At 39.1% G+C, this 27724-nt stretch overlaps 1 protein-coding gene across 5 annotated transcripts in view; it reads left to right on the top strand.

The window, feature by feature from the left end:
* Positions 1 to 27724, top strand: part of MRPL39 (mitochondrial ribosomal protein L39) — a 197703-nt gene that overhangs the window by 27111 nt on the left and 142868 nt on the right. Inside the window, exon 10 of one of the 5 annotated variants that reach the window (XM_064380061.1) lies at positions 8234 to 8703. The exons of the other annotated variants lie outside the window; for them this stretch is intronic. Within the exon in view, the coding sequence (XP_064236131.1) occupies positions 8234 to 8440 (207 nt within the window). The 3' untranslated portion in view covers positions 8441 to 8703. Of the gene's footprint in view, positions 1 to 8233; positions 8704 to 27724 lie in introns of those variants that run through there. 5 annotated transcript variants of the gene reach the window in all.

The following is a 27724-nucleotide window of genomic DNA, read 5'->3' as shown; positions in this document are numbered from 1 at the left end:
ATTGTTGAAGTCTTGCAGCACAGGTGAGAGGGTGAGATGGTATGGCAGTGACATTTGTGGCAGTTTCATTAGTCAACCCACTCCTTGTAAGGCAAGAACTGGCACCCGATTCCTTCTCATTGACTTTCTCTCTCTGTTGCACTAGGCAGCAGCTGATCGATTGGGGTTAGTATCAGGTTATTGGCTAGTTTCAACTAGTGGTAGAACATAGGGCAGCTGGTTTTGGGGCAGTGGGTGGGGAAGTCAGGTGTATCACTGAGGTGGTTAGGATGGTTTTGGTGAAGAGGGATGATGAGACTTCATTGGAATTTCATTGCTGCTTATCTCCAAAGAGATCAACCACAAGACATCTCTTATCACTCAGCCCATGTTACAGACTTTCATTACACGGTGAACAGTGTGTAAACAGATCCATATGTTGCAGCACTTCTGTTGCACACCATTCCTGGTAGCCACATCAACAGTAGCATCATGTATAAAACCACTATTTCCTCAGAGTTCGTTTATGAACCACCTCAATCTGAACCACGTGGTCAGTCTGGTAAAAATGTAGTGTCCTCAGCTCCATTACAGAATTAGAATCTCTGGGAGTGGGAGCCTGGGAGCTTGGGAACATGCATCTTGATAAGCTTACCAGGTGAGAATCCTTTGATCTTCAGTCATATGTGGAACTATTCACTGAATTGTCTGATGAACTTTTATTTACCAAAAATCATTTCTTTCAGCTTAGTGGTATAGTGAAAATGAAATATTCACTGTACTTAAACTCATTTCTGTTTTTAGACTTGGACTTGGAAAACTAATGGTGTGATTAAGTCAGTAAATATTTGAATGGGATATGAATATGCAAGATGATGGTTCATCCCTCAAGGATATCACTTCTATTGCAGTCATTTACATCCCAAAATAAATTAGGATGTACTACGTTAAGTGCTAGTGAACTGGGAAATCCTGAGCATTACAGAGAAGGGCAAAAGAGTGATTGAATATAGAGAAGACACCATTGTGATGACATTTGAGGGACGCACCTTAAAAAATCCAGTAGTTGTATGTATTAGATGAATGAAAACTAATACTAGAACACTTAGATTTGTTAAAATACAACAGTAACAGACAAAAAAAATCCTTATGTGAACATTATTTCACTTAGTCTTACTGCTGTGGGAGAATTTGAAACCCAAAGTGGAAAGCTAAACTCTTATGTGTGAGTTTTTCCTGCCAGTTCCACTGTTTTCCAGTTATTAGAGAAGCACATGCTCTGTCAGCTTTTTGTGCTTGTGTCCCGTCTATGGGCTCTATTATTTTTCTTCAAGCTCCCTTTTCAAGTTTCCTCACTTTCTTTGAGGTATTCACTATCATCTGTTTTCAGAAAATTTCTAATATTCTATGTTCTGTATATATTCTTCAGTCCACTGACTTGACTTTTTTTTTTCTTCCTCTTCTTTTTCTCCTAATTTTTTAGCTACTGGATCTATCTAACTGATGACAGTGAATATGAAAGGCTTGGTCTTGAGTTCTGTAAATTTCTGGGGAAGTGGATCAGATCCTAGATAATTCTCTTAACATTTTGCAATTTTAAAAAATCATCTTTAGTTTGTAACTTTTACACACACACACACACACACACACACACACACAGTCTCTCTCACACTCATACCTTGTTACTTACCCATTCCTCCCATCCAAACACAGACTCACTCTTACTCATGCTCCAAGAATTTTTGTAATGACTGAATGTACCAGTCAGGAGGAATCCCTCTAAGATGAGGAGATAGGCCATCAGAAGCCTAGGAGGGCTGGACATCAGAGAAAACCCAGGAACCCTGGTTCTTTGCGTTGTCACCGAGGATGGTAGTTAGTTTGGAGCTAGAGTGTTCTTGGGGAGATCTGCTGTGGTAGATCACTTGATTTAAATGACTGAAATGTAAAGGTCTGAAAGTTTGTGTTTAACACTTAATGCATAATAGACTTTGTGCTTTGCACATGCATGATTTCATTTAGGCCTACATCCTATGAAATATGAAATATATTCATCATTTTACTGATGAAGAAATTGAGACTTAGAGGAAGATTAAGTAACTTTCCTAGGCTTCATGTAAGTGTACTGAAGTGCTCTTCAAATAAGGCATTTCCCAGCACAGCTTTTCTGTAAGTGCCTTTGTAATGTTCATAGCTTTTTATTTTAACTGCAGGAAAGTTATACTGCAATAGTTTATTCCAGTCCTAATGTTCTGTGACTTGGTATCTTTAGGCAGCAAGCAGGATTTTGAAGAACTGGGACTCAAAGCAAGGAGTCCTCCAGATATACAGTGGCAGATAAAATGAATTGAAGAAACACTCTTTTTTTTTTTTTTTGAAATGCAGTCTCACTCTGTCGCCCAGGCTGGAGTGCAGTGGCGTGATCTTGGTTCACTGCAATCTCTGCCTCTTGGGTTCAAGAGATTGTCGTGCCTCAGCCTCCTAATTAGCTGGAATTACAGGCATGTGCCACTATGCCTAGCTAATTTTTGTATTTTTAGTAGAGACGCGGTTTCACTTCGTTGGCCAGGGAAGTCTATATCTCCTGACCTCAAGTGATCTGCCCGCCTTGACATTTGAACTCCCAATGTGCTGGAATTACAGACGTGAGCCACTGCGCCTGGCCTGAAGAAACACTCTTGAATGTGTTCTGTTCTACCTGCATGGGAGCTCCATGGAGCCACAAGCTCATTCCAGGGGTTAGGAGAAGAAATTTATCTTGGCAGCACATACAACTTGAACAGAAAGTGGGGCAAAGCCAAGTGGGTACTCTTACATGAGAATACTGTGTCCTAGCAGTCGGGAATGTTCCCCTTAGTATCCTTATAATTTTCTTCCATTGTCTTTTTTTGTGCAGATGATATCTTCTAAATTATAATTTGTACTTTGCAAAAGAAAAAGCCATAAACATTATTTTAAATCAACTAAAGACTCATGAGATTTATTTGGTTACAGTGAAAACCCTGACAAAATGTTGAGAAGAGTTGTTAAAACAAGTATATATTAAATATACTAACGATTACATTTGGTTACATATTTGTAAGTGATGGTTATATAGAAAAACTGCATAGAAATCCAAACCTTAAAAAGTTTGCAAATCAAATCATTAGCTTTTCTCTTCTCTAACAAAGTAGGGTGACTACTTCTTGTATTAATCTATAACATTAATGTAGCACTTGATTATCTTAAAGAATAATTATCTATCTCACTTAAGCCTCACAACAACCGTGTAAAGTATTATCCCCATTTTATGGATGAAGAAACAGGCTTAGAGTGGAAAGGTGGATTCTCTGCTTACACAGCAGTATTATGTGGCTAAGCTGTTGAACTTGAACCTAGGTTTGGGTCTTCACTTCAAATGTGAAATTTTTTGATTAAATATTTGTGTCTTGTACAGAAAAAATCTCATTAGCTTTCAGATGTTATTTACCATGCTAATTGTTAAAAATATTTAAAAAATTCAGGGTCACAGCCTTTCAATTTCCCTTTAAGAGTCAAATAAAAGTATTAATTTTAAACTGAAGTTGTCTAAACAGGAAATTGTTACATAGGGGAAAATACCAATTTTTAAATCTTTTAAAAAGTGTTGCCAGACAATCCATGATATAACTGGAGGTTAGTTGTCCTTCTAATTTTTAACTACAAAAATATGATAGAAATTTATGTTTAGCTCACATTTCTAACAGTTGAATCAAAGGTGTTTATGAATATTACAATGAACAAGCCAAAACCTGCAGTTAAAAATGACATGAATACATCTTCTGTTAATGATAAAAACAAACGTGGACTTGATGTTTAAATGAAAATGTTTGCATTTAGGATAGTACTGATAAATCTTTTAAATAATCTTACTTTTAAAACTGAGTTTAAGGTTGATCATCCCAGTGACCAGATTATGATGAACAAAATTGAAAAATGATAAAGCCTGAAGTCTTAAGTTTATCCAGCAGGGTGACTCATGCTTCTTTGTCATCCTCCCACGGCAGAAATTTGTTCCATGTGAATGCTAGTAACAGGCATCATACCCTGTTAATGCTAACATGTAGGAGTCAGTTGGAGGTAAAAACCCCTATCACGATTAGCATTAACAGCATACAGCCTTCAGCACTCAGAGGATGAGGCATAAAGAATTTAAACCACAGATTTCCCCTTCCTGGTTTGTGCCACCTGCAAGAGAGAAAGAAATGTTTGTGTATGCACATGTGGTTACAAAGCTGGAGTGATAATATAGTAAATCTGAAAGGAAAATCGTCCATTTTCTGTTGAAAGGAAAATCCTAGGAAGTCATTTGTTGAGAGTGGTAGAGGAATTGGCAATTAAAACATGACATTGTTACCTTTAGGCATATTTGAAGACTTTTAAAAAAATTACGTTTTAAATTCTATTATCTAGTTTTGAACCAGGTACATATGTGTATCATCTTCTTCAAAACAAAAACAAAAACTACTCTTCAAAGTTTCCAAATGCCAAAATTCAAATAGGGAAGCTTGCATTCTGGCACAGTACATTTTTTTTTTTTTTTTTCTGATTTATACTTCATCTGGGAGCTAGACAATTAAAGGCCCAAATATTCAAAATAGTCCTTTATGATTTATGAAAATTAAAACCCAATTAACCTGTTTTATAGAGGTAGGGTTCAGGCTGAATTTTTCATTCTGTAATAAATCGTTGAAGTTTTACCTTTATTCTTTCAGGAAATATGACACAAGCAGTGGAGGTTTGCCTACAAATGAATCTATCTGAAAATGTCCCCATCTGCTATTTAGAGATTCCTTTGGGGAAAGCATTACCCAGTGGCTTTGCTTTTGACTACATAAAGGAAGTATGACTTAAAGAGTCCTCTGTGTTTTGAACTACGTGTCCTAGGCAAAGGGTTGATTAAAAAAAAGAACAAGATGAATTTGCTACTTCCTTTTAGAGTCTGATTTTACTCTCTCAGATAAAGTGACATTTCTCCCACAGGTTTCTGATTTCAGTGTTACTATAGCAGAACCTAGAAGTTAGAGTATCATTCAAGTATGTGGTCTCTTTCAGTACAAGAGGGGAATCACCTTTTCTTTTATTTAATAATGAAACCAGCTAGATATAAAAATGTGACTAAGTTCAAAAGAAACGTATAAAGTAAAAAATTCCCCAGTGAATATATTTTGACGGGGCAGAATATCGTGGTTTGGTTTGGAAATTTCCAAACCACGGAAATATATCATTTTTACTGATAGTATTTTTTTTTTAAACTTTGCTATTTTCTGAGATGAATTAGTTGATGATGAAAAACTTTGGATCAAGTGATGACATTTCAGGAATTTAATTCATTTTATAGAATTTCAGTCAATAAAGATTAAAAAAATTAAGGACTTTTTCCCCCCTTACAGGATCTTGGACATAGTAAATGCTCAATAAATACAAATACATATTAATAATCTAGTGTTAGTTCCTCCTTCCCTAGCCAGTATAACTCAACCTTTTCTTAAAAAGATGTGTTTAATTTGTATTGAAGGTAAATTGCTTGCATACTATTCTACCCATAAGTTTCACTCCTGTTCTTTAAAGGTAACATATGTGCACCAGTATTAAAATAAATATATTTAGTATAATAATTGGCTTTTTTCATCTTTTTAAATATACATATGAATTGCCTGGTATAGCATAGGTTCCAAGTTAAGTGTTCTTGATGGAATTACTACTCACTGTTTGAGTATCAAAATCTCACAGTGGATAAAAATCTACCAAGAGGAAGCACTGTGTGTACCAGATTAATGATAATACCAAATATCTTTTATTATACGACAGGCAGAATCTTATCCTTTTATTCTTACCATGTTGATTTTCCAGGAAAGATGTTATCAAAACTAATATTCAGAGCATACTATGTCCTAAGTTTGTCATTAAAGATCTGGTTTGTCCTTCAAAAACAATTTTTTTGTGGTGAAATATACATAACATAAGTTTAACATCTTAACCATTTTTAAGTGTACAGGTCAGCTATATTAAACAGTCATAATGTTCTGCAGCCATCGTTATCATCCATCTCCATAACTCTTTATCTTGTAAGGATCTCGTTTTATGTCTAAATCATAGGTTATATCGTTGCACAATTATATATATATTTATATTATTTGGCTGCTTATTCTCAGCACCCACCATTTAATATTTGCATACAAAAGGAACTGCACACCATAAAGTTTTCTTTAAAAAAAGTTACAGTGGTCGAATTTCATAAGCAAAGGAGTTGTGGGATAGCTCTCATTTTATTCACCCTGAAATATACAAATAATTTAAAACTATAATTTGTTGTTACAAAGCAAATGTACATCTATTTCTATTGAAAGTCGTCTTATATTGATGTAGCAGTACAAATTCTAGGTCCAAAGCCATTTTGTTAGGTGAAATGTAATGTAATTATGTTGCGGAAAATTAAAGTGATTTAGTTTAGGTAACTTCCTCTAAATATTTTCCCACTTTAACATTTATGTGTACCAATCAAAAACTTAATCATTAAGATGGAATAATGTTGATTCCTATTTAGATCCATTCGATAAAAGCAATTAGCATATACTTGCATATGTGGAAGCAGTATCTGGCTTTTCTATCAGAATTTATTCTGATTATATTCTAAAGCTGCAGTTTTGGTTTACATCATGGAAGTAAGCAGTGATTAATGCAAGTGTATAAAAATCAGGATTCTGTGACATTTTGGACTTGTCATAATCTTTAGAATAACGATTTCTAGAGTCAAAAGTTGAAAGTCACTGTAAATGTGATGCCCCAACCACTTGCCTCTATAAAAACTCTGCATCTTTCAGAGTGTCTTCCTTCCCTTCTACTTAAGACAGAATTCCTTACCCTTAGAGCCATCTCCTTTGGGTGGGAGAGCCAAGGTGACAGGTAAGGTCTCTGGTAGGTTGTTCTTGAAATGCAGACAAGTTATCTGGCGAAAGAGGGGTGGGGTTGAAGTTGACACATCACCTTAGACTTGTTTATTAGGTGAGTTAGCTAGTCATCTTTGAAAGCAGCGATCAAAAGCCGAGGAGAGAGGACCCAGGATAGGTAGATTTTAACGGGAATAAAGAGTAATGTAGAGGAAAGATAAGGATACCCCTCAAATAGTTTGGTAGTTTCATAGTTTTTCATTTATAGTTTAAGCTCACACTTTTCATGTCTAGCATAAACCAGCAACAAATTAAGTATTTAGACTATCATCTGAGTTTTAGTTCTCTGATTTTCAACCTCTCTACATGCTATAAAATGTCATATGAAGTGTTTAATTTCTCAGTAATTCTTCATAAAGACAGTTAATATTCTCTGGCAAAAAGAAAATCAAAATGTCTGCCTTTCTAACGTGTATTTATTTGTATACAGTTTATCACATATTTTCTGTAGAATATGATTCTGTGTCACATTGCAATAACTGACATTAAAGATCAGTCACCTTCTCTGCTACTAGGGAATGAGGTAAAGACTATTATGTTTCCTCTTGAATTCACATGAGTTCCATCATTAACAAGGGATTGAAGGTGTGACTTACTACTGATTGAGATGGTGGCCAACTGGGGTTATGTCTTCTGAAGCACACAAACTCATATTCTAAGAGTAAAGGTGGATTGTTCTGTAGGAATAACTTATATCCTGAAATCTTGGTGAATGATAAGATCACCACTTTTCAGATCATTAACTTTACATATAAGAAAAATTCCCTGAATAAGCCATTGCCAGGGGAAAAATTATAAATTTGCCATATCATGATATTTCATTTACTTCCGTAAAAACATCACTTCTTAATATTTCTAATTGGGAGCTCTTTATTGAAAAATATCGACTATTTCTAAAGTAAGAGCTCCTTATTGAAAATAGCAGTTTATACACTAAATAGCATAATATTCTTTTTTGTATTTTGAGAATTTAGAAAATAAATGTTTGTAAAGATATATGCCAATGGTGATACTTAACACATAAAGGTGGGATGTACTTTTGAACTGTCTTAGAAGAAAACCAATGTGGATATTACAGAATCACTGTGGAAATGTTATATATCAGTGACCATTTAGTTGTAAATGCACAAAAGAGAAAGAATGTCAGCCTTAGAGGATTATCCTACTTTTCCCAATTTTAGAACCAGGAAGTTTTCACTGAAATGACTTTGTGGAACTTACTTAGTAGCTAAGTAACCTTCCCAATAGTTTTATTATGGACAGTAATTAGTGTTTTTACTTTTCAGATGAGGATGTGTTTAAAAAAAAAAAAAAGGTTAGAAATTCCTCCCCCCACCAGACTCATTCTGTGGAATAAGCAGAAGCAGGATGACAGCCAGCTGGAGTCTGACTCCCTGACGTGGGCTAGTGTGTCCCAGGGAGGGACTCACTTCCTCAACACCGTGACATCACACTGGCTCAGTGGCAGGTCTGACTGTACTGAAATGTTATAGAATAAATGTGAATAAAGCTGTGGGTAGGAAGGGGAGAGCTCGTGGGAAAGATGCATTCTGTTGCTTTAAATGATGGCCATTCTTATTTCTTATTTCCACAAAACGTTTTCCATTTGTCTAACAAACTTTTTAATATCATACTTCCATAAGATAATTTTAATACTTTTTAAAATTTATAATTTGATTTTGATGTCCTTTCTCCCCACTCCCAGGGAACAGAAAATAGGGTGGCTGTTATCTGCTCTGGAGTGTTTTGTTACCCTTCTATGAGGCCTCCTTTGTGCATTTGAGTTCACTATTTATGCTCAACACTGAATTTCAACAAAATGCCTCATTTGGAACTTATTATGTGTTACCTGTTTGTTATTTATATCCATAAGTCTGCATCATGGGAAAAAATTGCTTTTCTATTTCTGTAAGCCACAGTTTATCTTTTTCTCCTTCCACATACCATAATGGCCCCAAGCCAGGAAGAATTTGTGTACCAAAACCTATTTAAGGCAAACAGAAAATTCTGTAAACAAAAGGTTTGGTTTTGCCTTTCTAAAAATTGGTTGTGTTACATGGATGGGATACCCTGTGTTATAAGGCAAAGACCATTTCCTTGTTACATTCTCATGACATTTGACCCAATGCTTTAACAAACCAAATGAGGGTCATGTTTGCTGCTCCACAAGATGTTATCATACACACTCTTAGGCACTAGATATACCTCCTTCAGGGTGTTCAAGTATGGACCTGTCCTCTTTGCCTTCCTTCTCTTGCTCTCTTAGATAGCACACTCCTGGAGGCTGTTTTCTCCTCATCTCCTGGTGGGACCCTGCTTCTCTGTCTTCCCCAAGGTGGCTATTCCTCTCTCCATCCTCTGTCAGAGCACTTATCACACTGCATGGTAATTATTTCATGTGTCTTTTCTTAGTGCTGAGGTGTATGTGATGGCGGAGACTGGGTCTTCACTCAGTGCTGGATATACAGCTGACAGATACTCACTATATACTTTTGAATAAATGTTTGAGAGTCTCCAAAGGCATTTCTATCTGCACAGTGGGCTTTTATTTGGCACTGGAGCATTTCAGGACTTAACTCATATGCAGGTTCTTGGAGGATTTAGTAGAAGTTTACAAATGTGGAGATATATTAATAAGATTTGTTGGCATTCCAGATTAGCAGTGGACCCTTTTTAGAAGATTCTGTCAAGTATAAACAACGTAAAGTTGGAGAATACTGGTAGAAGTCATCATCTGGACTTGTGGGTAAAAATTAGGTTTCATCCCTAATTTTAAAAATTACTCTTGGATGCCATAATCATGTGTTTTCATTGCATAGAACCATGTCCTTGTTCTTAGGAGATCTGTGCTGAAGCATTTAGAAGTTAGATGCCAGGTTTGGATATAGACATAGACGGAGAGAGAGAGAGAGAGAGAGAGAGAGAGAGAGAGAGAGAGAGAGAGAGAGAGATGGATAGGGACAGAGAGAGATAAGTCAATATGGCAAATATTAACAATTAGCAAATCTAATTGAAAAGGAGTGTTCATTGTTCTGTCGTGTTCAACTTGCCTGGGTTCCATTCCAGACCTTATTTACTTGCTGTGTGGTATTTGGCAAGTTAATAAACCTCCCTTAAGTCTTAGTTGCTTCTCTAAAAATGAAGATAAAGATAGAACCTACTCAGAAAGTCTTTGTGAAGATGAAGTGGCAATGTAAAGCATTTAGTCAGGTGTCAGCCTCAGAATCAGGGCTCACTGAATGTTAGCCACCATACTAATGATATCGGTCATCAATACTTGCTGAGTACCTTGTAACCCTACTTCTATCACGTTACACTTGCTATTTTAAAAGTACAATCCCAGATACATTTACCACTGTATAATTGAACCATTGTATAAATTAGAGGTTATCTGCAAGCAAGTAAAAGCCACGTAAAATAATTCTTTGGTTTATCCTAATCTTTAAGTCATAAAGTAACGGCTAAAAGGTACACCAAAATGTTTTATTGGAAATAATTTTCAGAACTGTTTTAATAGTTTTTCTTTGGGATATGCATTCTGAAACAAAAATTATAAAAACCACTTGAGGTCCACTTGACCTCGTCTGTTTGGCACAAAATGTAAACTAAATTATGAGCATCATTAGATACCTTGGCCTTTTCAAATCACACAGGATCCTGGATCTGCTGTGTGATGCTGAAGTAACTTCACTTCTCTGGGCTTCAGCTCCCTCAGTGTGGTCTCCGAAAATTCATGACACAGTAAAAAATCTTCGAAAAGTCTCTACTTTCTCAGACTGCATTTGTGTCTCACCTTCCAGATTGATTTCTTATAATACACAAGATATCCATTTAAACATAATAATAGGAAACACCTACACAGGGCTCCCTCTGTGCCAGGCACCTAAGTGTTTGATGTATACTGACTTAGTTATTCCTCCTCACAACCTTAGGAATAAGTACTCACATCCTCCCCATTGAAACACAGGGTCTTGAGGCACAGGCAGGTGAAGTAACTTGCCCAAGGTTAATCAGTAAGTAAGGAGCATGCTGTTGCGATGCCCACTTGGGCAATCTTTCTCAATCTACCCTCAAACGGGTACCCGTTTCTCATGCTCAGAACCATTATGTGTGTGAGCATATAAAAGACCATAGCATTTTGTTAAGATAGCCAGGAATTTATAATTTGTGTAGAACACTCTCGTTTATGGAGAACTGGCATAAATGTCATTGTAGGTCATTGTTTCACCTTATCCAAACATCAGCCTCACAATTCCATTAAATCAGCTATTTGATATTCTTCACTAATCTTTCCTTCTGCCAGTGCCTTAACCCTGTCTACCCACACAAGGTAGCAATATCTGTGTTAATCCGTCCTAATAATTAGTACAGATATTAGTGATCTGTGCTAGTTGATTAATATCTCTGCTGTTTCTCAGAATTAGCACAGACATTCACAGTCTGTTTGAAACTATAGCCACTTAAACTATGTTAAGCCTAACTTTCTGGTGAGTGTGTCACTGTGTGTAAGGGTGGTCATTTTAGGAATCAAGTGTTCTTCCACATTGCTGAGCCTTAGACTTGTGAGTGAGGATGCTGAACGGCTCAGACATAGGACGTGCTTATTTGAGGATAGATGTGCTTTTGCGCCGGTTTTGCTGGAGGATCTGAATATTGTAAGCCCAAAGACATTGATTGATGGACAGAACTTAAGTGCTTCATGGCAGATGAGAATTACACAGCAGTGATCATGTTAAAAGCACTGCATTTCCTTAAGAGTCTGAGATAGGCAATTTTTTTCATATATATATGAAATTCATATATGAAAATTATAACCAGTGAGAGGTGGGATAAAAAGAGACTTAAATTGTAATATTTTTCCTTGAAAAATAGTGTTTCACAATTTTTTTATTCTCTCTAATTTAAGGAAACATGTAACAGTTTTGAGTCTAGTAAGGTCAGTGAAAGACAAAAATACATTCTATAGTGAATTACAGTGGTACTTACTCTTTCTTTGAACATAGAGGATATAAATTCACTAAGACCAGCTGTGTCTCACGAGGTATATGAAAGTGAGCTTGGTAGTTACACTGGAATCCCAGAATTTTGTCACTGAAAGGGATTTTAGAGATGACTCAGTCCCTGTTACCCATCTTAGAGATGAGAAAAATGAGGCACAGAAATTTGCAGAGTTGGTACTAGAAACAAACCATGATTCTTAGGCTGTGCTCTTTCCCCAGTAGCAGGCTTCTGCAGAGTGGAAGCCTATTATCAAAACAATAAGGCTGTTGAAATCAGTAGCTTCAGCTAAGCAATGGCCAATGACTAACAGAAATGGGGACACGAACTAGTTAAGGACAGAGGTGCTCATTCCAAGTGAAGGCCAAGAGTCTACATACCGCTTTCCTCTATTCAAGCTATTTATGCCTGCTAGGTTTAGAATACTGATTATGAAAGTGAACCCGCAAAGTGAACCCTCAACCCTCATGGCTGAGATTAAAGGAAGCCTCTAGCCTGCTGACATCAAATTCAAAATTGTGTGTAAGGATGCACATTAGAAAACTTTTTCTGGGAAGAGCATACATAACTTCCATTAGATTCTCAAGGAGGTAGGAATAAAGGAATTGAATAACTATTACTTTAAAATGAAAGAATTCCTTTAAATAGAATGGTAGGTCTTATGACATGAAAGCTGATAAAAAAAACTTTTTAAAAGTTAAAATGTAGGGATTTTTGGGGTAGAGTTGTTTGATTTGCAGAAGACTGTTAAGATGAGGTATTGAAAGATGAAAGTTACAAATTTTCCATGTTGGCACATGGAAAGTAAAGAATGGCAAAATTCATAGCACATTCTAATTAGTTCATGTATTTATGTTACTGAAATTGAAATGATATCAAATTGCATAGCAGCGTCCTGATAGCCTTTCCGCTAACTTTTTGGGTTTGTAAGGGTAGGGTTGTGCCTATCTTGCTCACCTTTGTCTCTCTCGCCTCTAACATAGTGTCCAGCACAGGCAGACTGTGATGACTTTTTTTTTGGGTAAATACCAATTAATTACACTTTTGACATATGATTAGGTTAACACAAGAGTAGACATTGTGCAAACACCACGGTTCTCCCTTGAAGTGGTTGTAGGTCTCAGCCAGTGCTAATTTTTCTCTTTCTTAATGTGTGTGGTTAGGAAGCCAGGTCCTGTGGCCAGAGTAAGTGGACCAACTATGTGAGGAAACTTGCTTATCACAGCCTAATAAGGAGTAGTTCTTGTGGCATAAGTCAATACTAAATGTGCTTTGGTCATTTGACAGAAATCAGGGAGGCAGCAAGGAGTCATGGAAATGAGCCCAAACTGACATTCAAAAGCCTGTGGTCTGCCGACACCCCTAGCCCACATCCGTACCTAAAAGCAGGCTGTGCACTAGGGACCTAGTGACCTTACTAGAAAAAACTCAAATTCTCAGAGGCACAAGTCCTTATGGGCAAAATGTGGATACCACCACCGAACCCTGCCAATTTCCTATCATTGTGACTATCAAATTAGACCACAGGCAGGAAATTGCCTTGAAATTTTTATAGCTTATATTACTGTTCACATAGATAAGCAATTAACTTTACATATATCCATTTTTAAAAGATCAGTCCTATGATTAAAAGTTCAACTACCCTTTGTTTATACATTATGCTAAAGCCCTATAAAAGAGGCACTACTTCGAAGAGATGTCAATTACAAGCAGTAATTTTGGCTTTGGAATATACACATAATGTCCACTTGACCTCATTTATTTGACAAAAGATGTAAACTAAATTATGAGCATCATTAGATACCTTGGCCTTTTCAAATCACACAGGGTCCTGGATCTGCTCTGTGATGCTGGAGAAGTAAATTAACTTCACTTCTCTGGCCCTCAGCTCCCCAATTTTTGACATACTTTGCATTCTTATATCTTTGTCAGCTGTTGTTAACTTCACTATTTTCAGGTTAAATTCTATCCGTAGTCATCCCAATATACCTGCTTTAGATGATACAAACTTCAAAAGATCCGACTCTCCCTCGTAAAACGTGGAGAACAGACACCACGAGGGTTTTGTGAGAGTAAAGAAAGGCAATCGCTCAGCAAAAACGCACCCTGGCACAACGGGGGTGAATAAATACAGAAGCTCATTGAGCGTTTGCTCCATCTTCACTTCTATTAAATGAAGACACTGATATCTAAAATGCTATGAGTCTAACTTTGTAAAGATTAAGATAGATTTGTAGTTATTTTTCAAGATAAAATAGAAAAGACACAAGTTTTGAAGGCAGTCTCTTTTGATCCGCCCTGCCCCACTAGTGTGTTACACACACTTCTCTGGCCGCTCCAAAAGGGAAGCTGGTCCAAGGCCATATCACAGGTACCTCCCCTACCATCCCAGGAAACTTTGCAAAGAAGCTCAAGTATTAGGTTTCTAATACCCCTCCTTCCCCCGCCTCTGCCCGCGGGAATCCGTCTAGCGCAATCTCTGGTCCCGGGCGAGGCGACACCTCTGGGTCCCCAGGGGGCACCCTCAGGCGCAGCGGGGCCAAACCGGGCTCTGCGGCCACGTGCGCGCCGTCCCTGCCCTGCCCTGCCCTGCCAGTCCGCCCCGCGGCGACCCTCGCACCGAGGTCCCCCCGCGTCCTTGCCACGTTCAAGAGAGGAAAGGCGGGCGGGAGCGCGAGACTGAAGTCGGCGTACCTGCTGTGCCAGGAGCGTCTCCTTGGCTCCCCGCGCTGGCTCTGCGGGCGGCTCGGGACTCCGCGGTCCGCTCCCTTCCCGAGGCTGCAGGCGGCGCTGGGGCCCGGGCTCGGCCGCTCACAGGAAGCCCGCGCCTGCGAACGTGCGACCCTTTTATAACTCACTGTGACTCATAACCGACCAGGCGCCTTTCTGCAAACCCCCCGCTTCTCCCCCCTCCTGCCTGTTCTTGGAACCTACAGCTTGAAAACTTTTTTTCTTTTTAAAGGAAAAGTCGAAAAAGCCCAGCGCCTGGGGAATTGGTGTTTTCCCCTTTCCCTTTCTCGTGTGTCATTGCGTGTGTGTATTTTTTCTCTCTCGACACGCGCCGTGTACTTTCCTGCGCCCAGCGCTGCAAGGCTCAGGCTCCAACCTTTGTTCTTAAAGAAAAGGAAATGCCTTCAGATGACGGCCCAGACGTCGCCCGAACTTTCAGTCGGCCTGAGGGGAAGTGGCGACTTTTTGCAACTGGGTGGCAGGGGTATCTCTACTCTCTCCTTGCAGGGAGCCCAAGAGGAGTGAGTGGGAGGTTTTTCCTCCTCGACCGAGTCAGCTGGAGCCAAGCAGGTCTCTGAGAGAGGAAGAAATGGTCTTCAGGCGATACCGTATCTCATCCCTACCTCAGCACCCTTCAAGAGCCCGCGTTTGGTTTGGAATATGTAACTGGGTTTTGAGAACGTTTGTACCGTGTCTGGTACCCGCATTCGGGATGTCGAGATATAGGACTTGAAACTTTTAAAATTTTGACCTCACCAACATTCTCCCCCTGCCCTCCACTACCATCCCCAGGACATATTCCTGGAGCATATGGGACTTAGGTCATTTTAATTTTTGGTTTCATCGCCACTCTCTTTTTCCTGCACCCTGCCACAAAGGGGACATTTTCCTGGAGCAACCATTTAATTTTCGGGGATGGAAAAGAACAAATAGATCCTGCAAGCCTAGTCGAGTAACTCATTCATGAGTCTCAGTTCAATAAACGTTTAGACCTTGAAGAAGAAGAAGGAAATATGAGGAAGAGAAGGAGGACAGGAATAGACCTAGCCTCATCATCATGTGACTGGGGCCTTTTTGTAAGAAAGACAGGGCCACTGCTGGCTTGCATTGCAAGTATCCAGTAATTGGGCCCTCCCTGTCAAGGGCATAAGACATTTTAAAATAGTTTGTATTAAGCTGATATCAGTCAGTTTCTAGGACCCCTAAATACATGTCAGAGCTGGAAATCCCATAGTACTTAATTTACAGATGGCTCAGGTTGGTTAAGGAACTAGGGAGCATTTTAAGACCCTCTTTTCTTAAGATATGTGTTTTTCCCCTTATATTCAAACAACAGTAATCATAATGATAACTACTAACACTTATAAAGCATTTAACATGTTCTAGGTCCTGTGCTAACACTTCTTTTATACATTAACTCTTCCAGTTCTCACTACGATCATATGAGGGAGGAGCATTATAATCTCTATTTCCACATGAAGAAACTTAGCACAGAGAGATTAAACTTGTTAACTTTTAGGTCCTAGTAAGTAGTCAAGCTGAGATTCAAACTCAGTTCCAAGCCTGGAGGGCTGGCACCATAGTCCAGTCTCCCTGCTTTCCAGATCCATGTGACATTGAGGAGCTGGGGAAGCTGTACAGGGGGCCATGTGGCAAGGATGCATGGTCCCCACCCAGGTGGGCCACGTCTCTCTGCTGGTTATAGATGCCTGCAAGGCCTTTCTGAATTTCCCATTTCTCATTATAGGTTGGACTATATGAAATTTCTCATAGGCAATTCTAGGATGACCTTTTATCCCTAGAATTGCAAGTTTGTATAATTCGGTTTAATAGAAGCAGGACATTTCTCAATCTTCCCTTCTCCCAGTGGTGGAAGTAATTTCAGGTCATGTGCAAACCTCCCCATTTTAAGTCCCAGTTTGAGATACCCAGAATAGTGGATGGAGAAATGGGTTTTAGAAGTCAAATCCACCTACATTTTACACTAATTCTAGCTGTGGAATCTGAAGGTTAACCTTTCTATGTCTCAGCTTCCTAAAAATGACAATCATAATGTCTCCCATTAGGGATTGCTATGAATTCAATCATATTCTCCTCAACTTCATATGTTGAAGCCCTAACCCCCAGTGTTATTTATCCCCGTTTGGAGATAGGGCCTGTGAGGAGGTAATAAAGGTTAAAAGAGGTTGTCAGGGTGGATCCCAAATCTCATAGAGCTAGTGCCCTTATGAGAAGAGGAAGAGGCACCAGAATTCCCTTTCTCTCAGAGATCGGACAAAGCAGAGGTCATGTGAGTATGCAATGGGATGGTTTCCTATAAGCTAGGAAGAGAGTCCTCACCAGAAACCAAACCCTGCAGGGCCTTGATCTGGAACTTTCTAGCCTCCAGAACTGTGAGAAAATTAACTGTTGTTGTTTTAGCCACCCAGTGTGTGGTATTTTCTTATGGCAACCCTAGCTGACTAAGAGGGATATATATGATGATTAAATGAGGTGATGGATAAAACGTACCTGGTCCAAATGGATAGCTTGAGAAAGTAAGGGCTGGCCACCTGCCAGGACAAATATTATCCCATGGATGTTGTTGTGGGCTGAATCGTGTTCCCCTCCCGCCACCTCCCAAATTCGTATATTGATGTCCTAACACCCAGTACTTCAGACAAGATTGGGTGTGTGCAGGGTGGTATGGCCGTAGACCACCCAGTACTTCAGAATATAACCTTATTTGGAAACAGGGCCTTTGTGGATGTAATTAGTCAAGATGAGGTCCTATTAAAATAGGGTGGGCTCCTAATCCAATATGACTGGTATCCTTAGAAAAAGAACATGATGTGTAGAGAAAGAAACATGTATAGAAGGAAGAGAGTGTGAAGAAACATTAGGAGAAGATGGCCATCTACGAGCAAGGAGGGGGCTTGGAACAGATCCTTTCTCCACAGCTCTCAGAAGGAACCAATCCTGCTGACATTTTGATCTTGGACTTCCAGCTCGCAGAACTATAAGACAATATATTTCTGTAGTTTAAACTACCCAGTTTGTGGTATTTGGTCATAGCAGCCCTCACAAAGTGATACAGATGTATCTCCAGGGCTGATGGGGCTGGTGTTCTCATCCCTCCCTTTACCCTCCAGAAACCGAGCAGCTATCATCAGTGACCTTCCAGATAAGAGTGGTACTTCTTGATATTACTTAATATTGATAATGAGGAATATATTGTGACAGCTGGCACAGCTACAGATCAAAGTCTTGCTAAAAACATCATAGGTTTGGCCGGGCGCGGTGGCTCAAGCCTGTAATCCCAGCACTTTGGGAGGCCGAGGCGGGTGGATCACGAGGTCAAGAGATCGAGACCATCCTGGTCGACATGGTGAAACCCCGTCTCTACTAATACAAAAAAATTAGCTGGGCACGGTGGCGCGTGCCTGTAATCCCAGCTACTCAGGAGGCTGAGGCAGGAGAATTGCCTGAACCCAGGAGGCGGAGGTTGCGGTGAGCCGAGATCGCGCCATTGCACTCCAGCCTGGGTATCAAGAGCGAAACTCCGTCTCAAAAAAAAAAAAAAAAAAAAAAGTTAAAAAAAACATCATAGGTTCATGAAATTCTACAGAAACCACAATAATCACAGGAAATGGTTAGGAACCAGCCTCCAATCTCTCTCCTTAAAAAAAAAAATAAGTGGCAGAAAAAAATAAAAGTAGTTTCTGGAGATTTAGTACTGAATGATCTTGAAGCTCAGCCCTTCGGAAGAATGTAAGAGAGAGACATTTCTCAAAGTGGATAACACTTTTTAGATAGTGGGTGAAGAAACAGACTCACATTTCAGGCTTGACCAGCTTATTTATTGTGGCACAGGGTTTCAGTTCACTGTTTACCCTGTTGTACAATAACATGGAGATAATTAATTATTCTGTGAACTTGTGGTTGCTCTTCATCCTCGGGATGAAGCGAGTTGAATTGGCTTCCTCTGTACTCCATCAGTGGCACAACCATAATTAATGCCTGAGGCTAAAAAATGTAGCCGTAAGATACTCAGACTTCATACAGAGTGTTTGTTTTTTATTTTTCACAAACAGAACATGAGAGAGTTTTTTCCTATTGTAATTTAATTTTTATTTCTTTCACTGTTTATAACATTTGGAAGCCCAATTCTGGTCTGTTGTTTTCACCCACATTTCCTCTGTAAACGGGTTGCTGCTTTGGAGTGTTATATGATACTCTTAAGGATGCCTTTCCCTTCAGAGGGTAAAGGAGTGGCTTTTTTTTTCTCTCTTTCCATCAAATAGATGAAATTTACAAATTAGAGCGAATTAACTTTTTAACCTTATTTTTCCCATTCACCCCTCCACATCGAACAGTGGAATAAAGTCAAACCTCTGCAAAGGAGACTAGTGTTTTCTGCAGTGAGTTACAGGCTATGTTTAGCTGTGCTCTAATTGTTTAATCATTTGTACCCATCAAATGCCTCTTAAGAATTCTTTTGTCTATACATACACTGCCTTCCATAGATAACTTTTTTCATAAATGTAATATTTAAAGTTTTTTGGTAATGCACATTTTTTGCTCTTGGCTCATTTCTTCATTTGTATATTTTGGGAAGCCAGGTTGTCACAGTCTTTTGGAAATTTTCATATAATAGAGGAAAAGTTAGGCTCTGGGGAAAAGACCAAGATTCTCAAAACATTTTGGTTCATGAACAACCTTGGCAGGGAACCATTCTTCTTCCATATAGATGTCATCATCATCACATCACAGAGAGAAAATTGCTCCACCTGCCCCACCCGTAACACTCACTTCCCTCAGTATCTGACCTCAGCCATATTCTTTTTTCTTTGTTTTTGTGATGGAGTTTTATTCTTGTTACTCAGGCTGGGGTGCAATAGCACGATCTTGGCTCATCGCAACCTCCACTTCCTGGGTTCAAGCGATTCTCCTGCCTCAGCCTCCTGAGTACTCAGTGACCTTATCCATATTCTTATCTCAACTGGCCTAGCTCAGTGTTTTAAGCTTCAGTTTGTGAATTGATGAGTCACTTGTAGTAAATTACTCTATACTGTCTTTTTTCCCCTCTCCTTCCTGTCTCAAATAACTGGGGAGACTTCTCTGAGCACCAACAATGTCTGTTGTTATTTTTTTCAACCTTTGTTTTATATTCAGGGAGTACATGTGCAGGTTGGTTATAAGGGTATATTGTGTGATGCTGAAGTTTGGGGTATGATTAAACCCATCACCCAGGTAGTGAGCATAGTACCCAATAAACAATTTTTTATCCCTTGTCCCGCCCCTTCCCTCCCCCATCTTACAGTCCCTGTTGTCTATTGTTCCCATTGTTATTTCCATGTGTACCCAATTTATTTTTTTTGAGACAAAGTCTTGCTCTGTTGCGCAGACTGAGGTGCTCACTGCAATCTCTGCCTCCCAGGCTCAAGTGATTCTCCTGCCTCAGCCTCCTGAGTAGCTGGGACTACAGCTGTGCACCACCAGGCCAGGCTAATTTTTGTTTTTTAAATAAAGGCAGGGTTTCTCCATGTTGGCCAGTCTGGTCTTGAACTCAAGAGGTGGGCCTCAAGTGACCCACCTGCCTCAGCTTCTCAAGGTGCTAGGATTACAGGCATAAGCCACCATGCCCAACCATGTGTATTTAATGTTTAGTTCTCACTTATAAGTGAGAACATGTAGTATCTGATTTTCTGTTTCTGCATTAATTTGCTTAAGATAATGGCCTCCAGCTGCATCCATGTTGTGCAAAGGATATGATTTTGTTTTTTTTTAATGGCTGCATAGTATTCCATGGTATGTATATATCATATTTTGTTTATCCAATCCACCACTGATGGGCCTCTGGATTGATTTCTTGTCTCTGCTGTTGTGAATAGTGCTGCAGTGAACATACAAGTGCATGTGCCTTTTTGGTAGAACAATTTATTTTCCTTTGGGTCTATACTCAGAATGGGATTGCTGGGTTGAATGGTGGTTCTATTTTTAGTTCTTTAAGAGATGTACAAACTGCTTTCTACAGTGGCTAAACTAATTTACAGTCCAATAAACAGTGTATAGTCATTCCTTTTTTTTCTGCAGCCTCACTGACATCTATTATTTTTGGACTTTGAGGAATAGATTGTGACAACTTGCACAGCTACAGATCAATGACAAAGTCTTGCTAAAAGCATCGTAGTTTCATGAAATTCCACAGAAATCACAATAATCACAGGGAATGATTAGGAACCAGCCTCCAATATCTCTCCTTAAAAAAAAAAAAAAAGTGACAGAAAAAAATAAAACTAGTTTCTGGAGGTTTATATTTATAATGGCTAGCCATTCTGACTGCTGTGATATGATATCTCATTGTGGTTTTGATTTGTATTCTCTGATGATTAGTGGTGATGAACATTTTTTTAATATGTTTTTTGCCTGCTTGTATGATTCTTTTGAGAAATGTCTGTCCTTGTCTTTTACCCACTTTTTAATGGGGTTGTTTTTGCTCGTTGACTTGTTCAAGTTCCTTATAGATTATGGATGTTAGAGCTTTGTCAGAAGCATAGTTTGCAGATATTTTCTCCCATTCTGTCTATCATCTGTTTACTCTGTTGATAGTTTCTTTTGCTATGCAGAAGCTCTTCAATTCAGTTATGTCCCACTTGTCAATTTTTGCTTTTCTTGCAATTGCTTTTGAGGACTTAGCCATAAATTCTTTGCCAATTTGATATCTAGGTTTACTTGTAAAATTTCTAGTTTGAGCCAGCAGTGTCTATTATTGTGTTCTTTTTCTGCCTGGAGACAAACATGTATAAACGAGGCACCTGGAACCAAGCTGAGAACTCAGTACTACTCTGATGTTGCTCTTTGTATTAGTCCTAGGACTGTTAACAAAATGCTGTGACTTAAGTAACAGAAATTTATTGCTGACAGTTCTGGAGGCAGGGCGTCTAAGATGAAGTCTAACTGACTCAGTTACAGGTGAGCACTTTCTTCCTGGTTTGCAGACAACCACCTTCTTGCTATGTTATCATATGACCTTTCCTTGGTGTGTGCATGTGGAGAGATATAACCCCCTCTCTCTCTGTCTTTATAATGCCACTACTCCTGTTTAGATTAGGGCCCTAGCTTTATAACCTCATTATTTACCTCCTAAAAGCCCCATCTCCAAATGTTTATTGGGGATTAGGGATTTAACATACGAGTTTTGGGGGAAACACAATTTAGACCATAGCATATTGCCCATGGCCCCCCAAATTTATTTCCTTCTCACATGCAGAAAAATATATATTTTAACTCAATAGCCCACAAAAATCCAACATAAACTAAAGTCCAAAGTCTCATCTAAATGTCATCCAATGAGATATGGATGAGACTCCAGGTGTGATTCATCCTGAGGCAAAATTCCTCCCCAGCTGTGAACCTGGACAGGTCGGATAAGTTATGTGCTTCCAAAATACAATGGTCAGACAGGAATAGGGTAAACACTTCCATTTCAAAAAAGAGAAATAGAAAAGAAGGAAGAAGTGATAGATCCCAAGCAAGTCAAAAAATCTAGTGAGACAAATTCCATTAGGTCTAAAGGCTCACGAGTAATTCTCTTTGGTTTGAAGCTCTGTCCTTCAGACCCAATGGGATGGCAGCATCACCCTCATGGCTCTAGTTGGAGGTCTCGAATCCAAGACTTTGAGCGGAGACCATCTGACCTTTAGAAACCAAGGTGGTGGCCCTGATGACCTCTGGATGGCCTGCAGGGTCATTTTCCCCTCTTCTTTAAGAATAGCCTATGTGTGCAGCCAAATAGCTCTACTGTGTTGTCAAATCTGAGAAGTTCAATAGCTTTCCTTCATTTTGTTCCATCTCTGTTCCCTTCAGTTAAAAACGAAAATGTTTTTACTCATATAATCTCATTAGCTCTTTATGGGGTGATAGTCCAGCTACACTTCGATGATTTTTTTCAGAGCATGATTTCTCATTTTTTGCAATACAGATAAGGACGCTGAGAATTTTCTAATATTCAAGTCCCGGTTCTTTTTTTCTCAACAATCCCTTCAATTCATCTCTCTCCTTTCACATATTCCTAAAACCAGCCAGGAGGAACCAAGCCACTTCAACATTCTGCTTAGAAATATTCTCAGTTAACTATCCAGTTTCATTGCTTTCAAGCTTTCAAGTTCTATCTTCTGCAAAGCACTAGAACATAAGCACAATTCAGCCAAGTTCCTTGGTACTATGTAACAAGGATAACTTTTTCTTTAGTTTCCAATAAAATGTTCCGCATTTTCATTTGAGACCTCACCAGAATAGCTATTAACATCTATATTTCTGCCAACATTCTCTTTATGATTATTTACCTTTTCACTGAGAAGACTGAAGCTTTCTTTCCAACTCTCTATTTCCATATGAAACCTCACCAGAATTGCTTTTAATGTCTGTATTTCTAGCATGTACTTCAACACTCTTCTAGTCTCTATGCATTACTCAGCTCCAAAGCTGCTTCAACATTTTTAGGTATTTGTTATAACGGCATTCCATTTCTTGGCACTAAAACTGGTATTAGTCTGTTAGGGTTTCCATAGTGACATATGATAAACTGAGTGATTAAAAGATGGAAATTTACTTCTCACAGTTCTGGAGGCTGGGAAGTCTTAAGACCAAAGTGCAGCTGGTTAGATGCCTAGGATGCACTCTCTTCCTGGCTTGCAGATGGCCACCTTCTCACTGTGGGCTCACGTGGCATTTCCTCAGTGTGTGCCTGTAGAGAGAGAGAGAGAGATCACTCTCTTCCTCCTCCTACAAGGGCACCAGTCCTGTTGGATTAGAGCACCATCCTTATGACGTCATTTTAACCTTAATTTTCAAAGCTCTTTCCTCAAATACAATCACACTGGGGGTTAGAGGTTCAACATATGAATTATGGGAGGGGAGGCACAATTCAGTCCATAGCACTCACTGACTACAAGAATAGTGTTTGGCTTTTTTTGTTTTCTTCTTTTTCTTTACTTTTTTTTTTTCTCAGGTTTTAAAAAATATTTATAGGGGAAACATACAGGGGTGGGGACCATACTTGGAGACCTCAGAATGGTATCCTCTATACTGCTATGCAGTTGCAGCCCTCATTGGTCCCTGCTCAGAAGCATCTCACAGTCTCTGTAGGGGCCTCACCAATGATTCCAACAGGGATGTATGCTTTTTTTATAAAAATAAATAAATAAATAAATAATTATGGTTTTCTTTTTACCAAGCTTTATTTTTAAATTATTCAGCTATCCCAATGGCTCTTTTAAACCATTTTTTGCATCTGCAGGTCTGTTTTAAGAACAGCATTCGAATGTTCATTCTGTTGAATATAATTTTAAACTCATCTCAGTGCTAGGATTAGGGTGTGGGAAAAAGTGAATCTAAGGGAGTAGCAGGAATAGGGATAGTAAACTGTGGAAATGAGCTAGATTTGAGCTTCAATATTACCATTGGTATAAGCAAATCCATTATAAAATGAATACAAACATACCCAAGAGGTCACTTAACATTGTTCTATTTTACAGAAAACGTATGTATCTAACTAAGTTTCAGGCTCAGTTATATCTGAAATAACAAAATGCTTTCAGGTAGATAAACATAAAAGGAATATTTAAGTTTCTCACTTTTTCTTCAAGGCTCAAAGGAATGTGTAGTTAAAATTCTTCTTTTCATAGAAGTGACCAATACCTTTGATATCATCAGAGAACAAAGCTTTAGTCATGCTGATTTCTATCTTGTATTTTGAACACAGCTCTTTGTTGGAGTTCTATATATTTATTCTTCTAAAAATATCTTCCCTGATTTATCCAGTCTTCATAGTCAAAACTTTTTGTCCAAACTCTTATGGCACTGATGGTACTATGATAATATTATTATTTTAGAGACAGGGTCTCTCTCTGTCACCCAGGCTGAGTGCAGTGGCACAATCATAGCTCACTGAAACATCAAATTCCTGGCCTTAAGTGATCCTCCCACCTCAGCCTCCCAAGTAGCTATGACTACAAGCATGTGCCACCATGCCCAACTAATTTTTTTAAAAAAATTTTATTCTTTGTAGAGACAGGGTTTTGTTATGCTGCCCAGGCTGGTCTTGAACTCCTGGCCTCAAGTGAGCCTCCCACCTCAGCCACCTAAAGTGTTGGAATTACAGGCATGAGCCACTGCATCTGGCCCAGATTTCTCTATCATTAACTGTTGCATTTAATACAATATCATTTGATATTCTTATTGAGCTGCATTATCAGTATTTGTTTTTATCTTGCTAATATAAATGTAACATCTTCAAGAACTGGATTCATGTTTTATTTACTAAATTACTATTCCTCATAATACTTTGCATAGTATTTAGTGTTAGATGCAAGGTAGTTAATAAGTTCTGAATTAATTTAACTTTGCTAGGGAACAGGAGGCCAACAGAAGAATAGCAAGTGTATATATTCAAAAATGATCTAAACGGGTGCAATTTTGACTCAACAAATTGAAGGTCTATGAATGCTAATAAATACAGTGTTTGGTATATTTGGTATATGTTTTATATGGTTTGGATATGTGTCCCTGCCCAAATCTCATATTGAAATATTATCCCCTTGGAGGTAGGGCCTGGCGAGAGCTGATTAGATCATGGGGTAGAGTTCTCATGAATGGTTTAGCACCATCCCCCTTGGTTCTGTCCTCATGTAGTGAGTGAGTTCTTATGAAATCTGGTCGTTTAAAAGTATGTACCATCTCCCACCTCACTCTCTTGCTCCTGCTTTCACCATGTGCATGCCTGCTCTGCCTTCTCGTTCCATTACGATTGGAAGTTCCTGAGGCCTCCCCAGAAGCAGATGCACCATGCTTTCTGGATAGCCTGCAGAACCATGAACGAATTATACTTCTTTTCTTTGTAAATTACCCAGTCTCAGGTATTTCTTTATAGCAATGTGAGAATAGACTAATACAATGTTGATTAATAAAATTATGTTGACTCATGAATACCCCTACTTGGAGAATAACAGAAATGGATTTTCAGGGTGGCAGTTGGTAGAACTCTTGATTTATATGGTCAAATTTATTTCTCCCTGATCTTGATCATCTCAGTAATTGGTGTCACTTTCTTTATTTCTCAGGCACCTTTTATTTGTTACTTTCTGTCACTCCACATATTCAGTTCATTAAGAATTCTATAGTCTCTACCTGTAAACCATAGCCTGACCCCACCTGCATCTGTCTGTCTCTATTGCTACTACCCTAGTCCAAACCACCATCCTCTTTGCTTAGACAATTGTCATGTTTCCTTCCCTTTTCCTTCCATAATGCATACATAGCCAGGATGGTCTTTTAAAAATGTAACTCTTATGCCACATTCTTATTTGAAATTCTGCCATAGCTTGCCATAGCATTCAGGATAACTGTAAACTTCCAACCTGATCTGCAAAGTCCTACAGCATCCGGGTCCCACTTACCCTTCAGACTTCATTTGTGTATTTTTCATTCTTACTGTATTTCAGCCACAGTAGCTTGAGTTGTATTCCTGGAAATTAATGAGCCTGGCTCTGTCTTAAGAATTTACATGGTAATAACCACTGTGCTCCTTCTGACTTTATATTCTCTAACCAGTAATAGGACAATTTCTGAGAAAATCAGCAAACAGAACTGTGGGAGGAATACTTTTGCTAACTATTTTCTAGAATAGTAAACTTCCCTGTTGCCAGTAAAATAAAACTGCCCATAGTGGTTAAACCAGGTGAAAAACGTACCATACGTGACTTCTCTCAGAAAGTAATGTAAACTCTTCAGTGTATCTTTACAAATAATTTCACTTCTGGTTGAGGACCTAGTGATCCAGAGGAGACCAAGGATGAGTAATGAGAGCGGTCTTAGGAATATAGCTTGATATAAATCAGAATCTTGTTCTACCACAGGTACCTTCTTTCTTAAAGCAGAGCAAGCAAATATCCACGGTGCTGGATCATCAGGCCCTAGGGCTCGGGTCACTGCTGTTCCCAGTATGGGTCCTCCACTGTAGGAATTAGCATCTATTACACAGTGGGAATATAACTGGAGCGCCACAGAGTCCTTTGATGTTCAGAGATGTAAATTATCTTTCTGTTGGGATAAGCTCATTTACATGAAGTGATCATTTCCTCAAAGTTTGGTACCCAAGTGTTCAGTTTCCAAGAGATGGTTCTCTTAGGTAGTGGCAAGATAATAGATGTCTTTCTAGCCTTCCCTCAATGCCATTTTAATGGATTTGGGTACAAACCCCAGATGTTTCTTCTCACCTTCCAAATTAAATGCAGGTTCCTAACGTGATAATGGGAGTCTCCTAAGTGTGTGATATAGTTTAGATATTTGTCTCCACCCAAATCTCATGTTGAATTGTAGTCCCCATTGTTGGAGATAGGGCCTGGTGGAAGGTGTTTGGATTATGGGGGTGGATCCCTCATGAATGGTGTGGGCCACCCCCTTTGTGATAAGTGAGCTCTCGCTCTGAGTTCACATGAGATCTGGTTGTTTAAAAGTGGGTGGCACCTCCCCCGACAACTCACCCTCTCTCTTGCTCCTGCTCTACCATGGGATGTCCCTGCTCCCCATTTGCCTTCTGCCATGATTGGAAGCTTCCGGAGGCCTCCCCAGAAGCACATGCTGGTGCTGTGCTTTCTGTACAGCCTGCAGAACCATAAGCCGATTAAACCTCTTTTCTTTATAAATTACTCAGTCTCAGGTATTTCTTTTTTTTTTTTTTAATATATATTTTACTGCATTTTAGGTTTTAGTGTACATGTGAAGAACATGCAAGATTGTTGCATAGGTACATACATGGCAATGTGGTTTGCTGCCTTCCTCCCCATCACCTATATCTGGCATTTCTCCCCATGTTATTCCTCCCCAGCTCCCTATCCTCTGCTGTCCCTCCCCTAGTTCCCCCCAACAGACCCCAGTGTTTGATGGTCCCCTCCCTGTGTCTATGTTTTCTCATTGTTCAACACCCGCCTATGAGTGAGAACATGTGGTGTTTGATTTTCTGTTCTTGTGTCAGTGTGCTGAGAATGATGGTTTTTCTTTATAGCAAC

This window comes from Aotus nancymaae, unplaced genomic scaffold, assembly GCF_030222135.1.
Source record: "Aotus nancymaae isolate 86718 unplaced genomic scaffold, 86718_ANA_hifiasm-v0.15.2.pri h1tg000022l_1, whole genome shotgun sequence".
NCBI lineage: Eukaryota > Metazoa > Chordata > Mammalia > Primates > Aotidae > Aotus > Aotus nancymaae.
This window is presented reverse-complemented; position numbering and strand designations above follow the sequence as displayed.